Consider the following 18,292-nt stretch of genomic DNA (forward strand, 5'->3'; position numbering starts at 1 on the left):
ACTTCACAGAATATACTATAAAGTGAATTAACTATATCTTGTTGGTGAAACAGCTATCTAGCTTTAAATATCCATTATTTTAAACATTCTATAGGAAGGAAAATTATTTTTCATGTCAGATCCCAAGGGGAAAAAAATGTTTCTTTTTGCATGCTTTCACAGAAGCTGGAACCTCAAGATGTGTAATACTGTCTGTTTTCCTGAAAAGAAGTTTCCCACCTGCTGAGCTGGGAGGAGATGCTGCAGTATCATACAGCACACAAACAGGTACTGCGGCTTTCTCTTTGTTAAACAGTGCGGAATGTGAAATTGGCAACATGGGATTTTATCCAGTCTGGCAACTGATCTGTATAAAGTCTGGAACTAAACACCAAAAGTCAGATTTAAATTTAATGGTTGTCTACAACATATAAATTCAGACCAGATTGAAACAAAAGTATCTTAAAGATGTGCACACTAGCAACAAAGGTAGTTTGCGTAATGTGACATAAGTACATTTCCATAAGGACAGAAAGTTATAAATGTTCTGAGACTTCACTTTATACAATGCAATACAAATTTACATTTATATAACATCTTACTATACAGTTAGGATTGAGAAAGTAGAATATAAATTATTGAAGCAGGCGTTTAAACTTGATTTTATGGGTTTGAAAATCATGCAATGTGTGAAAGAAACTCAGGCTTCTGGCTTTCACAGTGAGTTTATTTATATGGATCCAGAGTCTTTTCAATGGGAATGTTTTTGAAAAACTTAGTAGATGACAAAGTTGTTGCTGTGATTTCTACACATAATTAGATACTGTATAGCATTGGAACACCCTAACCTGACCATCCCAGTGTATATATATATTCCACATGAAGCTTCATTCACCCTAATCCCTCATTGCCCTCTATTCCATTCTTCCTCATCAAGACTTTTCTTAAACATCTTTAATGCTTTCTGCTTCAACTACAGCTTTTGGCAGTGAGTTCCATATTTTCACCACCCTCTGTGTAAAGAGGTTTTTCCTAAACTCTCTTTTAGATCTGCCAGTGGCTATGACTATGGCTATCTTATATTCATGGCCCCTTGTTATGGACTACCAGATTGCCAGGTCTAGTTTCAAGCAAGGAGACCATTTCAGCATTGAAAACTGTTGATTGCTATTGAGAATGTTTTATCAATGTTTAATTTAATATGTGAAAAAACATTGTATGGCTAGTGAAAGGCACCTTAAGCATGCACAATGTTAAACATAAAAATCAATCCTATAATTTTTCACATACACTGGACACTATTTTGCATGCTGAATGTGTCTCAGACATGGGTTGCATGGTTGTATTTTAATGAAAATTGATCGTGAATGTGTTTTACCATACAACATGGACCATCTCTCTCTTGTCTGGTTTGGTTCAGAAAGCATGTGAATAGAGCATAAGAATGCTTTGCACAATGTGAGATTGCAGAGCTGGAGGTGGTTTGAATGAAAAATTGGTTTGAGTGATCAATAGAATTAATAACAGCAGAAAGGTTTGTGGAGGATGACAAGATACATCCTCACATGCCTTTTCATAAGCATACTCAGAGGAATGTGGTTGGAGTTTAAAAAGAAACTCTGGGAGTGGTGGCTGATAATAATGTTTTCAGTGTTACTAATCAAATGGAAATGCACTCTGTAAAGAAAAGAACAGACAAGATCCTCTCAAGCGCAGCCTAACCTGTGTGGGTAGTTATGAACAGGAATATACCACCTATGTAAGATGAGATATTTAATATCATCTGACTACCTGGGTCAAAGTAACTAAATTCCTGGACTTTGTGAAAAGAGTAATGAATGAAGTGTCAATGAGTTTGATATACCTTAAAACATGTGTGTGGATCATCAGGGGAACATACAGACCTTGCCAGCAGAGCTGGCATTGCATTACTTAACAGGATTTTTTTTAAAACTGAACCCAGCCCCCACTTTAAAAACTACCCACCAGTGTCATTGGGGAGGAGAACACAAGAATGGATGAGTGGAGACCTTGTGGTTGAATGGATAAAGAACATCTGGTGTCACCTCAAAGGAGAAATATTGATTCCAGAGCTCTTGCACTGGATGCCCACAAGCTGGACGGTGTTAAAACTGTCCCAAGGCTAACACACATACGAGCTGTGATGTCCGGAAGTATATCCAGGCTTCCTAAGCTGCTGGATATAGCAGTTATGAGGCCATTGGAAGTGATGGCCAGGAAGTTGTGGTGTGTATATTTTCACCACAGGTGTTTTATATTCCAGGAAGTAGGAGTTGCATAATGTGAGCAGTGATTTTTAAAGAGGAGAAAAAGCTCACGTTATATCTTGTGCATAGTACAGTATGTACAAAAACTATAATATATTAAATGTAGAGAGATACATTTTAGTGTGTTAATAACAATTATTTGGGACCAGGAAAATAAAATGTGCCTTCTGTGAACATTATGGATCAGTTAATCATGTCAGTAGGATTGAAAGCTGCAGTAATTTTATGATCGCATGACTGTTATAGAATGAGTGAACTAATTCTGCATCATGGATAATTAAAGGTAGAATAATTTTCAAAAATATTTAATTCAATTCTTAAGAACTTGTCCATGGTATCCATTTGTTTTAAAATAATTGTTGATGTGATTGTATTTCTTCTGACAGAGGGCAGCAGATGCTTGGTGAAATAAATATGTAAAGGATTCTTACATGACCAGATATCACATTTGTATTTCATGTTTGCACATTAGTCTGTGATTACTGAGACTTAGAATTGAAGAATACTATAATCTGATCTGATAACTCAAGGGCGTTTCAGCTTTGCATTAGCCCCTTGATGAAATATTCTTCATACAATGTTCTGTTTATACTAGAATTTTTTGATGAACTTTTAAATATTTTTATTTAAAATTTAAAATTGGTTTTGTTCTCCACAGTTTTACGTCATCTGCTTCCATTACTTATTTTCCAGGGCAAATTGAGAGATTTAGAAACACCACTGAAAAGATAACAAGGGGGGAAAGAATCAATTCAGTTATGGTACAGTATAGCATGTGGGATAACAATATAGGGCAACTTAATTATGAGTCGCCTTGGTTGAGCATGGATCTGCTTACAGCACGGGTGAATTGCAGATCCTGTGGTTCACCCACCTCCAGCAAGCCACAGCTGACTTCAGTTCCTGCATGTTATATACTATGCACAGGAGGCGATGTCAACAGTGACCAGATGATCCACAAAGCAGCCATTTTTTTTTAACGTGCATCATTTTAACCTGGAGAATGCGTTTATAGACTCAGACTACCTGGTTAATACAGTGTCATGCTATATAATTGACTGGAGTTCTGAGAAACAAAATAAAGACATTCACAGTATTGGGTTGGTTATGGTGCAGAACTAAGTCAAAGGATGCAAAGGTTATGGTATCTGGTTTTCTTTCAGAATTGTCTAAAACATGGAACGAATGAGCTGAATAATTGACCTTAATGATTTGAATTAGGGATTGGTGGGTGCAGGAGGGAGTGAAATGTATAAATAACTTGTGCTTTTTCAATCAGAAGGAACTTTTACAGGAAAAATGGGCTGCACATAATTAGATTGGGAGCAAAACTATTGTTCAAAATATAAATAAAGCAGTTGGAGGGAATTTTTTAGAAAGTAAGAATGAGCTGAGGTCTGGAGGTGATCAGGAGGGAAAATGTTGCATTTGAGGATAAAGGGGAAATGTAATCAACAAAAACTAAAATGAGAGAAGGAATAATATGTTGAAGAATAAGATCAAATGTTTTCATACTGATGCAAAGAACACTGCAAATAAACTTCTTGAATTAGAGCCACCTGCAGCCATCGAAAGAAAACACTGACTTTATTGGGTAGGATCAAAGAGTCATACCTGAAAGTGCAAGATGGCCATGAGGTGGAGGTATAAGAATTTTGCAAGTTAGATTTATGAAGCTTGGTGAGATTATTGTTCAAGGAAGACATTGTAGCTGTTAGGAGGGGGGAATATAACTGGAGAGAGAAATTGCTGAAGTAATCTTGATAAAACTTAGCAATAAACGCAACAAAATAGTAATTGGCAGCCTGAAGCGACCTCCACCACCACCATAACAACAAATTGTATTTATATAGCGCTTTTTATTATGAGAGGATGGCCCAAAGTACTGGACAGTCAAGGATTTGCACCCAAGCTGGGAGTTGGATTTGGGAGTTGTGGGGACCAAAGGGGTTACAGAGGAGGTAAGATAACCGAAGGTACGGTCAAAGAGGAAGGTCTTCAGATGAATCTTGAAGGAGGCAAGGGAAGAAATTAGGTGAAGTAACTCTGGGATGGAGTTGCAGAAACTGGGGTAGATAGGCTTAGAGCCCAACTGCCGATGGTCGAGTGGACTGGGCAGGGGATGTGAAGCAGGTCAATGTTTGCTGAGCAGGGGGTGTGAGTGAGTTGCTAGAGTTTAATAAGATTGCAGAGGTAGGGTGGAGTAAGATCGTGCAAGAATTTAAAAGTGGGAATGAGAATATTGAACTTAATCCTCTAGGGATGAGAAGGCAGTGGAGTCAGGCGAGGACGTAGTTGATGGGCTTTGTGGAGCTTAGTGCGGGAGACAACACAAACTGCAGAGTTCTGGTTGGTCTGTATCTTGTGAAGGGAAGAAAAGGGAAGTCTGGTGATCAGAGAGTTGACATAGTCTAGCCTGGACGTGATGAAATACAAGCTGAGCAAGCAGATAGAAAGTTGCTTGGGCAAGTAAAAGAAGCCACAGGAAACTGTAATATGATAATCACGAGGGAAGTAAAGTAGTCAGACCAGGGACAGCCAGAGGGAGAAGTGAATATACAAGATGTTTCACAGAAGTAATCAGCAACTTTTTCTTAGCAAATGTGAAGCAGAGTATGAGAGCAGATGCTACATTAGGTTGAGTGTTTAGCACGCCACCAGAACTGACCAGCAACTTGGGAATGGGGTAATACTTGGGCTGCAACAAACATTTTATAGTTAGATTTGATAATTAAACAAACAATAAAGAACATACATTTTTATATTGTCTTGTCATTGTGAAAATATCTTGAAGCTCTCTATACAAATAATAACTGTCAAGCGTGACTTTTTGTAGGCAGCTGTTTCAATCATTGTTTGGCAGCAGTGTCCCACACAAATCCATGATGGTGAATGAGAAATTAATTAGGATGATTGTTGGGCACAGCACTGGAATTTCTGAGTAGCTGAAGACCAAAATTACTAACCAACATAACTTAACCAATGGAGGTATGAGAGCAGTTGTATGACTTCCACTGCTTCAGTTGTCTGTAGAGGACTCTTTACTTTGTCATCAAGGAATAGCATTGTCATGATGTAAGGCTTTATAAGAATCCAACTGTAATTAGCTGACACATACGTCCTTTTTGTAGCTGGCTAAGCAAGGGTAATGTTAGTTTTGGGCATGGGGTGGGGGGAGAGAGGTGGGAGGAAATGAAGGGAAGAGGAATTCACAATGTGTTTCAACTGGGTTTGAGTACATTTAGTCATTACTTTTAGGTTGAAATGCTTGCAGGTTTTCTTAATCTTTTAGTTTATCTTACCATTAGCATTAATAAACATTATAATTCTTCAACAAGTAATGGCTAATCTTTTCATTATTAATCCTGAACCTTAGTTTCAAAAAGTGATCTGAATCCTTAGCATTGTTGTGCTACAGCTTTCTCTGCTGTGTTGACACTTGTGGCTTGGTTGAGTATTGGAATGATTAACACATTGAATACAACAATTAAATAAACTGGTAGTGTTATAAAGCATCAGCAAGAACTATAAAATAAAACATTGAAATCATCAAACCAGTGGAGCAAAATAAATAATTCAACTTTATGTAGAGTTTTCTATTGCAGTGCTTAACAGAGGTATCTTACTGGTTCAATACCTCACAAAAAAGTTCAGAACACATGTCTAACATTTTAACATCAGATTACCAGAAGGGTGTAATTTGTAATGCTTTAGGCTAATACAGAGCAAACATCAATCTCAGTTATTAATAACTTATTTTTGACATTCTATTACACAATTAAAAGAAAAACCTGGAATCCCAATAATTTTCTTAAGTAGCCTTAGGCATCCATGTCATTAGTGCCTTGTGTTTTTCAGTCACTGTGGATAATTGATATTTGAAATCTCCTTAATGGGAATCAGAGCAGTTCACTTGCTTACTGTGCTGATACACCAGGCTAAATATAATAGCTGTTATTTCTTTGGATGTCCTTAGTGCTATACATTGGTGTCAGCCTGGCACAGTTGGTAGCATTCTCGCCTCTGAAACAGAAGATTGTTGGTTCAAGCTTCACGTCAACACTTGAACTCACATAGTCTAGCTTACCACTACATTGCAGTGCTGGGGGTTAAACCAAGGCTCCATTAGCCTGTTCAAGTGGACATTAAAGATTCCACTGCAGTATTAGAAAATGAGAAGGGAATTTCTCCTGGTGTCCTGGCCAATCCTTCAAATAAACTTGGTCATTCATTTTAAGGTTATTTGTAGAACACTGCAGTGCACAAATTAACTGTTGTGTTTCCTAGAAATACAGTCACTTTTCACTTAACAGGAAAATCCAATGAAGCTCTTTGACATCCTAACGATGTGAAAGGCACTATACCAAATGCAAGAATTTATCATTATTATTGTTAATTACTGCTGTCAAAATAAATGTGAATTCTACATGTTTTTGTGCACATGAATTAATGTGCACTCTCTAAGCTTTTACTTAAGAAGGGGCTGGCAAATATGGAATTATATCTAGCAATGGCCAGCTCCTTCAGCACGGGGGGAGAGGGGAGGAATTATTTGCCTTTGATGAGGGCAAGTTTATATGAGTGAACCACATTTGATGATTACAAAAAGAATTAAGGTGATTAGAAAATATTTCCTTACGCAGAGGTGGTTAGAATATGGAATTATCTGCAGAGGACATCAATTATTTAGTAAAGAAATTCAATTCTTGAACAGGTGGAATATTAATGGGTACAGCAGGAGAGTGGGATTAGATTAGTTGATTAATAAAGGAAACACTTCAGGGTAGACTTGATGGTCTATGTGGGCTGTTTCTGTTCTGTCATTCTTAGATTCCTAGAATGTCAACTCAGAAGTATTAATATTTAGTTGGATCTTGCTGTAATTTATCATTTTGAAAGTGTACAGTTAAAGAAAGTAAATTTCTTTGTTAGTAATTTGCAGACCAGATGGTAAATCCAGAGCTTGTAAGCTAGAACATATTAGGTTTTTTTTAAAGAATGACCCATTCTAATCCAATGTGATGTGAGTTGGCACACCAAGCAAATATACATTGTGCTCGTGTTGGTGGACGAACATGGAAAGTTTGCTAGTATGATCCATTATCTTCACTTTAAATTATTGTCCGGTTAAACATGCCATTAAACCTGCTCGTCTTTCCACCAGATGTCCCACAAATATAATATTCTAGAAACCTACATCTTGTGGGATAATTGTGTGAAAATCTCTCCATGGAGTTAATGCTGAATGGAAGGAATTTATTACCGACCATTTTAGCAATTGTTCATACGTTGAAATGCTACATACGCTTTAGTTTGACTGTGTTAGATGTTGAAACATCTAAAGGGTTTAAAGGTGGTATAAATAGTAAGGAAAGATGATGTTTAGATATCTATTAAAGGAGTGAGCAATTAAAATAAAAAAATGACTAACAGATTTCTTTTTCTTTATGCTTTCTTTTGGAATTTAGAGCAAAACCCCGCAGGTACGTTTTAGCAGTCATTCATACATATTAGCAATCGTTTAGCCCTTTGTATCAAAGCTTTGTATTTTGTTTCAGAAATGGAGACGGAGAAGTATAGGAGATTTTAAACATTAACACTTTTGGCTTAAATTTATTATATATTTTATATTATTTAAATAAATCTCTTGTAGTCTACTCGTTTATTCATTTTTATATGCATGCAACAATTGGGAGTACCTCTTAAAATATATTTGATGTTTGCAAAGATTTATTGTCTGACTGAATAAAACTCCTTCTGGATTTTGCCTTTCAATATTATTCCTTTTTTTTGTAAATCTCAAAATTTTCAGTCATGGTATTTCTTCTATTTGCATAGTTCGTCAATTATGCTGATTGTTCAATGAAATATGGAGTGCAGGGATTCATACCTATGGGGAAAAATGGCTTTCTGACCTTCATTGTAATGCTATTTTTTAAAAAAAGGGGTGGCATCTTGGCCAACAATTCAACTAGATTATCATAGGGTGAGATAGTTGATGAGGCCACATTTTTGTATAATGGTGTTGATTAAAGTGTCTGAACAGGAAAATTGCTGCAAAAATTATAAAAATCCCTAAAGAAGTCTCTGGACATAAATTGCAGCGTAGGCAGGAAAATCCTTGTTGATCTCTCTGAAAACATCATATTGACCTGTCAACTCCCTCCGCTCAGCAGGCCTGCTCCACGTCCCCCGTCCAGCCTGCCCCACCATTGGCGGTCAGGCCTTCAGCCTCTCTGTCTCAAACCTTTGGAATTGCATCCCACAGTCCCTTCGCCTCGTTCCCTCCCTTGACTTCTTCAAGGCATAGCTCAAGACCTTTCTCTTCAAGGCACCTTCAACCACTCTCCCACCCCTATCCTCCCTGCCATCCACCACTCCTGATACAATACAATATTGAATTATACTTGTATAGCGCCTTTCACGTCTGGAGGACATCCCAAGGTGTTGGACAGTCAGGGATTTGGCCCCGATTGGTGGGGGTTGGAATCAGGGAGGGTGGAGAACAAGGAGGGTAGGAGGTGGCTGAAGGCGAGGACGAGGATTTTGAACTCGATCCTCTTAGAGGATGTGGAGCCGGGTAAGGGTGGGAGTGGTAGGGTCACGGAGCCTGGTGCGGGAGAGGACATGAGCTGCAGAGTTCTGGATGATCTGCAGCTTGTGGAGGGAATAGTTAGGAAAGCCAAGAAGCAGGGAGTTTGTGTGGTTGAGCTGAGATGTGATGAATGCGTGGGTGAGGGTGTCGGCAGCCTGAAGGGTGAGGCAGTGACAGAGTCGACGATGTTGCGGAGGTGGGGAAAGGCAGAGCGGGTCATGACACTGATGTGGAGTAGAAAGGACAGTTGAGGGTCAAATAAGACGCCAAGGTTCTGGACTGGCTCAGTGAGGTGGAGTGTGCGTCCTTGTCAGTGCCTGAGGTGTGGAGGCATTCACGGGAGCCAATCTGTAGAACCTCGGTCTTGTTGACATTCAACAGTTAGCTCTCATCCAGGACTTGATGTCTGACAGACATTCTGTCAGGACAGCAGTGGTCCTGGATTCGAGGATGGAGGCAGAGAGATAGAGTTGGGTGTCATCTACATGTCAAAGTTGACCCCATGTCTGCGGATGATGTCACCAAGAGGTAGCATGTACAAGTTGAAGAGAGGACCAAAGACAGAGCCCCAAGGAAGGCCGCACGAGATGGTGGGGGGACTGGAGGCGAAGCTGTTTGATGAGACAAAGTGGCAACAGTGTGGAAGGTAGGATCTGAACCATTCAAGGACAGAAGCATGAAGGTTGAGGTTAGAGGAGTGGCGATGAAGGAGGATAGAGTGGTCAACGGATTTAGACTCACTGCTTGGGTCCAAATCACTGAGTGTCCTGCTCCTTGGGACGTCCTCCTAACGTGAAAAGCGATATCATAGAATTATACAGCACAGAAGAAGGCCATTCAGCCCATTGTGTCTGTGACGGCTCTTTGAAAAGAGCTATTCAGTTCAATCCCACTCCCCCACTCTCGCCCCATAGCCCTGCAAACGTATCCTCCCCAAATATCTAAATATATACAAATGTAATTTTTTCCTGCAAAAGACACCTTGAGATGCTTTTTCAGACTCATTATTTATGAGCAACCAGCAGTATTTTCAGATCTCTTTGGGCCACATTGTTGTACAATAATTGTTGCATTTGATATACTGCTTCTAATGTTTAAATATTTCGAAGTGATTCACAGGTTGCGGTCGAATGTGATGACTGTAATTGTACAAAAATACAGCACCCATTTTAGGTATAGCAAGGCAAGGTCTCACAAACAGCAATGACCAAGAAGGTGGCCTCATTTCAGCTCTCTGAATGTGCTGTTTTGAACACCAATAGGCATGCAGGAGTCCTCTGTTGGAGTTTCCTTCCTATTTTCCCTTTAAGAAGCTTTGTGACGCAAATGGCAGCCTGTGTTTCTTTTCCCCAATTGAAATAGTAATAAGCTCTTAGCTGTTGAATACCTTGTCATGCAACCTCTGCAGAAAACAGAAAATGTAAATTTATAAATGAAATGTAGGAGGTAGCAATATCTGAGGTTATATCCTTTTTGTCAACTTATGGATCCTTCAGTTTCATTGTCTGACCCTTTTCCAGGTCCAGGTGAAATGTACACTATGCTAATGCTTTTTCAGATGTGCGGTTGTGATGTGACTATTTGAAAGATTGTTATGTATGCTATCCCACAGGCTGTTTTTTTTGTGTGATTGCCGGGATGTTGAGAGCATTGGTTGAATGAAGCAACTTAGTGTAGTAGCGTGCCTAAGCAGACAAAACAGGAAAGGATTAACAAATGTTGGCAACCAGGTTTGTGTTACCGACCTGGGTTTCCATTTCATTCTGTTTCTGAGAAGAAATGTTTGGAGGGGAGGGGGAAAATATATAATTTCACACATTGTTTGACAGTTTGAGGTATATTTCATTCAATGCTTCCTTACACTGATGCAATTTTTATAAAGTTGAAAGATTAATCCGAATTAACAAATAGTTTTCTTACTATTTTTACATAAATTAGGCAGACCGGTTACAAAAAATGGTAAGTGGAAGTAAATTTCAATGTACTAAAGCACTCTGTGGAGATTAAAGAGTCGAAAATCAGCCACTTCCAGCATTCAATGTCGAGACTCATATTTATTGGTCATTTGCGTCAGGTATCAACCACCTGGAAACTCTGGTAAAATTGGAAAGAAGGAGTCAAACCCAAAGAAAACAATTCAATACAGGTTTCAATGAAATTACTTGTGAATTATGATGTGTAATCTTTAGAATTATGGTTTTGGTTGAATGAGACGCAAAAAGGTAATGGAATTTGTCGACGCAAGTATTTAGGAAGAAATATTCTTGCATTCACCTACAAATACAAAGTCACTACACTTCACAGTAAAACCCTGTGAAGTGCCTTGAGACGTTTTGATAATATGATAAGGCGAGGAGCTTAATCAAATTCAAACACTAGTATTATTGGATTATTCGTAAGTAGTCCGTCTGTGGGACCACCACCAAACAGAAAATTGTGCTTTAATGGAAACGGAGATACTTTCTTCAGAGTACTGTATGATGTATTCTGCATCCTGAGTTTTAATTTCTTTCCAGTTTTTCTTAGTTTTGTCCTCCTAATTATAAGACTCAACTCTATAAAGCAGCAAGGGTTACATCATAAGATACCGTAGGGCATGTTCTACGCATGGGTTGACTTTAGACATGTTCACTGTCTTTGGTGAATTGTCAGGGGAGCCTGAAATAACATTCTTGGCAACTGTTCAAGTATGGAGTGGATAACTGATGCATAGATTTTGAAACATTAAGGGGGACGCCAAACCATGATTCTTTGGGTGAAGATTTGTTTGGCAGCACCCTTCAGGATATATTCAACTTGTGTGTTCCACATCTAGTTTTTGATATCTATACCTCAACTAAGAGAAGCGAAGAATTGCACAGGAAAACTGACAGTCATGTTCTTACATTTTGCAAGGTCGTGTTTACCTTTGGTCAGCCACCTAAACAACCACGTGATCACATTCCACCTGTAATTACTGACTTTGAAAGTTCTTTGGTAAGCCTATAGTTACAGTATAAGTGTCTGCAGATTTTCGCTACTTGATGGCATTTGTTAAATAATGTGTTTATGATAGACAGCTGATAACCAAACTCACAATGTTTCCTTATTGTTTAAATTAAATTTGTCTATGTGGTAACTGAATTCCTATTTCTATGCAGAGGTTGAACTTCAGTTGAATATTAAAAAAAACAACAGCTGTTTGGGTAATCTTGCTCCATTGATGTACACTTGTACTTGTTTTGAATCTGAGGATGTGCTGAGGCATTGACCTTTGAGCAAATGACATTATGTGTTATAGCTAAAATATACATCTTTAGCTCACTTTTAACATCACCATTATTAGTTCTATAATTACTTTGATAATTATTCAATTTTGACTCAAGTTTGATGTTTTGGCTTCCCTGCAGCTATGTTTTTCATAAATTACTAAAGACAGTAATGCATTTGATTTTGTTTAAACATCGTAAATTAAAAAAAGGTTGTGTGCTTTACATGTTCACTTCAAGTGTTTAAATGCAATGATGATGTATATTTGATATCTTAGAGTTTGAAACCTCATTGGTTCCATATGTGGTGAAGGTTAGAAAATTGAAAATATTTAAAAAACTAAAGCAGGCTAGCTAGGAGGATGGGCATAACACATAAAAATAGCAAGTATCAGCAACAATGCACGTCTCAAAGTGCTTCACAGAATATACCGTAAAGTGAATTGACTGTATATTTGGGGGCGAAATAATCGGCAACAGTTAGTACGAGGACAAAGACAAATAATATTAACCCTTGCATTTTAGAAGACGGGGAGACATCAGAAATTAAGCACAGCAGATTAGCAGAGACGAGGGGGTTGATCAGAGGTGGAGGAACTAGTGACGGCTGGCTCAGTTGGAAGCGCTCTGAGTCAAAAAGGCTGGGGAGATTCAAACCCCACTTTTGGACTTTGAGCTCATAGTCTAGGCTGATACTTCAGTGGGGTACTAGAGAAGCTCTGCATTATCATAAACACCATCCTCTAGATAAGATGTTCAATTGAGTCTTGTCTCCCTCAATGGTGAATGCTAGATTCCATAATACTATCCAAAAAAAGAAGGGAGAATCTCCCTGCCCTCCATATAAAATTAGTCGTTCACTTCATGTTTGTGGAAAATTGCTGTATGCCAATTGGCTGACACATTTGCCTGCAAACTACATAGCCAGTACACTTAACAATAAATCCTGTGAAGTATTTCGAGATATAAAACATTGGTGTGAGTTTTGGGAACCCTATCATAGGAATCTTATACTTGTCTTGGAGAGAGACAAGCAATAATTCACCAGATTAATACTTAGGATGAAGGGTTTAGCTATGATGAGATGCTAGGTAAATTTGGATTGCACCAAAGGCCTCAATAGATATTAGCAATCCAGTGACACAGGAAATAAGCAACTTTCATCATCATTAGTGAGATTAGACAGTTTAATTGGCCTTTGGTCAAACTAGCAGATCAAAGCTGTTTCTGACGTTTGTTCAAAAGTAACTGTACATAAATGTTTAAGTACTCAAAAGAAAATAGGAAGAAATTCATTGATTTGATTCCAGATACATTTGAGAGGAAGTGAGAAAAAAATCCATTTGACCTAAAGTGGCTACAGAATTGTTGTGCAGTTCGTTAGTATACAAATTTGTTTTGGACGCATGAGGAAACCATCACTGGGCTTAAGAGTATCAAAACCAGACCGAGAGTTTGGCAATCTTCCCACTGCTTGGCCATCTAGGACCACCCTCCCCATTAGGGCTTTGGCCTGCAGGGTTAATAGGAGTTGAGTGGGAAGAATCCCTGCATCTGGTGCCTCCATGTCCTACTGATGAGCCAGACTTGCTGGGTTGTTATTGCTGTACTGTATACCCACATGGCTCATGAACTGGAATGCTGACAGTGTCACATAGAGTTGACTTGATTCTTAAATCATTGTCAAGCATTTTACCTTGGGGCTAGTTCAGCTCCAGGAACATCCAGCTTGCTTCCCACGCCCCTCTCCTGTGTGTGATATCAAAACATCTCTGAGTGCTTTATAGGTAATTCCTGTCAAATTGGGTGTCTGTTTTATGAAGGCAGGGCAGCCATTTTGCAAAAAACAAAATACTCACAGTCGGCCATGAGGTGAATAACTAATTTAATTGGAGGATTTTTGGCCAGGCACAAACATGATGTGCGTGGAAGCAAGTAAGTTTCACATGAAACAAATGGTTGAATTTTGTATAAGTGATTTTGCTTTTCCACATATGCTTGTTTAGGTTACTTACTATAAATTTTTGGCTATTTGCAATTGTCCTTCAAGCGCAAGTTCGACCTTAGTCCTTTACAGAGTCATTTTTAGAATGTGAATCGTTTCAAGCAATTAGGATTGACATCATTAAACGTATGGATATGCATAAATGGTGCCTCGCACTGCATGAAGCATCTCAGAAAATAAAGTATATCTTACCTCTTTCTCTCCGCCCCATACTCCAAGTACATTGTGTCCTCTCTGATCCAACCTTGTCTTATGTCTGAGGTACTCGTTTGTGATTTCCTGATGAACACCATTTATATCCTGAGGTACATTTTTCCAACCCGATGTTTAAGATACTTTGTAGCTTTGATACTTGAGCTCCATGGCTCATCACAACTCATCCCATTGCAAAATTATTCAACATTGATTTTTATAATATGTCTCTTGACTAGATGATGCAGATTTTTTAAAAAAAAATGTCATTAAACCAAGCAAATATCATCAGCGATATCAGCATCTTTATGGATCCCTGGATGAAATCACCATTTTTGAATTTTGAAAAAGATTGAAAAGGTTGTATTGAATCCCATTTTGGTTTCACATCTTTCGTTGTGTGTCACTGTATATTTTCACCAAGTAGACAAAATTGTAAGAAAGATACTGTAATTTAGAAATCTGCCTGAGAGAGATGCAAAGCTTCAAGACAGATATGAATGATTTACACATTTCATTAAGTAGATGTGCTACACATACAATTTCATCTCTGAACTGCTTTGATTCCTTACTGCTATATTAGAAGGAATTTGTGGAATTACTTCACTGAAACAAATCATGTTGGGCCTCATATCTTAAGGTGACTAATTAAATGTTTATTTTTATGTATTGTAAATATGTTTTAACACATGCAATGAATTATTGTGTGGGTTAGCTGTTCTTAACTCTTGAGTACTAGGTCTACAGAAACACCGGTCTGTTGTTTCCAGTTCTTGCATTTGGAAGTTGGAAAACAATGTTACAACTGACGCTATTTGAAAGAAGAATATAAAACAACTGAAGTTGTATCCAGAAGTTTAAAAGTAATTAATCTTGTGTTTCAGGTATTCCTCGAATCGCGCACTGTAAATTTAGTTTGCCCCTGAAGTTAGTTTGCCAACAGAGCCAACCATCTAAGAATGCGACTAATAAAATAACAATTGAAACAAACAAACCTCCTGTAAATCTTTTGGCACTCTTTCCAGGTAAGATTTTTTCACAATACGGTACTTCAGCAATTCCAAGAATGCTACATGACGTATTTTAATTTATAACTGGGCAACTGTCGATTAGTGGAGATACATCAACATATAGTTAGAGCTATATTACTGAACTGGAACATAGATACTTTGTTGTGCATTTCTGCAGCATTCTCAATTTTTAATTCAGTACAGCAATTTTTTTTAAAAATCGCTAAACATTGTTATTATCTATTTAATCACAATTTTCAGTTCCTGTAAGATTTGACAAATTTACTAAATAAGTTATTGCATGAATTACTAGCATAAAATGTTTACAAGATCTTTGAGAAATATTTTTATTTCTAAGCTAATGTTATATAAAAAACTAGTTTACAACAGGCATAGGTTGAGCAGTAATTAGATGTATTTGAATATTTTCTGACTGTGTGATGCTCATTTATTAGGTAATAATCCTTGCATTTGATACAGCGCTTTTCACGTATTTGAAAGTCTCAAAGCGCTTCACAGAATAAATTGTAAAGTGAATTGACTGTATATTTGTGGGTAAACTGCGGTAGCCAATTGCGCACAGCAGTGTCCCACAAACAATTGTGGATTGAGTGACCAAATTATTATTTAATTATTTTTTCTTTTGAGGGATTATTATCAGGCGTGTGCAGTAAAGAAATTTGCTCAAGGTTTCGCCCTGCCTAGATAGTTTGTAACAGGCAAAAAAGATCACTATTAACTTGGTTTTTACAAGCAATACTAATACAATGCCCTGCTCGCTGCCCTTCCAGTCCCCCACTTGCCTGCATCCTCTGCTCCACCCTCCACAAGTTCCAGACCATCCAGTACTTTATATCACCTCTGCACCAGGCTCTACAAAAGTGCTCAACTTTAATGCCTTTGTGACCTTGCCCCATCTTACCTCAGCAATCTACTGTGACCCTAATCTCCAACTACTCCCACCTCTGCCAAATCTGGCCTGCTTCATGCCTTCCCCCACCATTAACTTTGCTTCTACCCCTCCATATCCTTCCCAGCTCGTGCTCCCGCTCAGTCTTTGAAAAGCTCATTGAGATGTTCTCCCTATGCAAAAAGTCTCAAATAAGTGAAAATTGTTATTCCTGTGTGTTTGCTTTTGTTTTGATTTTTTAAAAATGCTTTTAGATTTCCTTGGACAATCAGATGATGACCAGATCAATGTTTTGGGATTAAAATTATTCTCGGGTGCAACAACTACAGTTCTAGCTTCCAAAACATCACGTGAGTATGGGTTTCTGTTCAACAAAACTAACCAGTGTAACTATCAATGACCCTTTTAAATATAGTATAGCTAATAAGTAATAAGTAATAAATGAGTTCACCTCTTTTTAATAAAAAAAGGAAACAAACTTTCTTCGTAAATTGGGTTCCAGAGGGGAAATTGCTATTAGAGCAATTTGGAACTAAATTTCCAACTTCATTCAGCAATTTCATTTTCATTGGGATAAACTGCTACATCCCATCTACAACAAGATAAAATACCAGAACAATGTCTCACTTTGGGGATAAGATTCTGTTTTGGGGTAATGTTACAGACCCAAGCAGTTTGTGCACATACAGTTTGTGTCACAACAACAACAGATTACATTTATATAGTGCCTTTCACATCGAGAGGACATCCCAAGGTGCTGGAACGTTCCAAGGTGCATTAAGTTATAAAATGTTATAAAATTATAAAATTATAAAAATGGCCACCATTTAGTGCTTCCAGGTCATCGGGTTGCTACTGGTATCACTTTCCCTGAATTCTCCATGCATGGTGCATGCATGTAGAATTCAGGAAACGAGAAGCTGCTCTCATGATCGTTTTCAGGGATTGCTGGGACACCGGTCAATGCACACTATACTCTGGAAGCTAAGCAATCAGTCAAAGAGGGTTTTGCACTTCCAGTATGCTGGGATCCATGGTGTGAACTGTTATAAATGGATCAAAGCATGTTATAATGTGTTCCTGTAATCAAGAAAGAATGTTCTTTTCGAGATGGGTCAGGAAGAAGCTGGACACTTGATTATGTTAAGTATTTGTCGAGGCTTGTAATGTTGCTCATTTATATTATTGAGGATGTTAAAAATGCTAACAAATGGTTTGTTCATGGAACACCAAAAATCAAATCTTTTATAAAATGGCCCCATCTGCACATTAAACTCCCTTGAACATGCATGGTGTGTCCAATGCTGCATTAACAAATCACATTCAGTTTTGTGTATGAACTTTTGAAGAAAATGAGGCACAATTACAAATCTTGGAATCCTTTTTGGAAACAAAATATTTAAAACCTAATATTGGCTATTAACCTAATGTCATGCAGTTGTTTGAAATAATTCCATTGGAAGTTGTCCACCTTCCTGCCATAATAACCATTAGGCAATGCAATTTCCTTGAAATCAGTATATTTTATATATTTTCATCCAGCATTTTTTCGCTAATGTTTAACTGAGCTCTAAATACTGTTGTTTCATGTTAACTAAAACCTAGTTCTTCCACAGATCATTTCTGCAGTACAAAAAACAATAGACCTGCATCTTGTTACATAAGGTTAACTTAATTACATGTAAGAATAATATATAAATATATGCTTGTCTGTATTGTACATGTAATGTCAGTGTCTCATAACGCTTCAAAGGAATTCTTTACAAGTATAGACTTTTTGTAGTCAATTGAGGCAGCCATTTTGGGCACAGTGAAGACTCACAAAGAGCCACAACATTAATTACGAATTAATCTGGAAGAATGTTGGTCAAATGACTGAGAAACTCCCTTCCTTTTTAGGATCTTAATATACAGGTTTTAGAAATCTGAGAGATTTAAAATTGAGAACTCAAGGGCACATGCTTCATTATCATTTGCAGGCAGAACAAAACACTGTAGAAGTTGCAGTTAAAGAGATTAAATGCACAAGGTAGAAACTATAATAGAGTAAATATAAATATTGATG

At 37.8% G+C, this 18,292-nt stretch overlaps 1 protein-coding gene across 1 annotated transcript in view; it reads left to right on the forward strand.

Moving 5' to 3' along the window:
* Positions 1 to 18,292, forward strand: part of bbs9 (Bardet-Biedl syndrome 9) — a 168,944-nt gene that overhangs the window by 54,333 nt on the left and 96,319 nt on the right. Inside the window, exons 15-18 of the mRNA XM_007900881.2 lie at positions 163 to 267; positions 7,736 to 7,750; positions 15,192 to 15,332; positions 16,482 to 16,577. Coding sequence (XP_007899072.2) covers positions 163 to 267; positions 7,736 to 7,750; positions 15,192 to 15,332; positions 16,482 to 16,577 — 357 coding nt within the window. The remainder of the gene's footprint in view (positions 1 to 162; positions 268 to 7,735; positions 7,751 to 15,191; positions 15,333 to 16,481; positions 16,578 to 18,292) is intronic.

Source organism: Callorhinchus milii, unplaced genomic scaffold (assembly GCF_018977255.1).
Source record: "Callorhinchus milii isolate IMCB2004 unplaced genomic scaffold, IMCB_Cmil_1.0 Scaffold2, whole genome shotgun sequence".
Taxonomy (NCBI): domain Eukaryota; kingdom Metazoa; phylum Chordata; class Chondrichthyes; order Chimaeriformes; family Callorhinchidae; genus Callorhinchus; species Callorhinchus milii.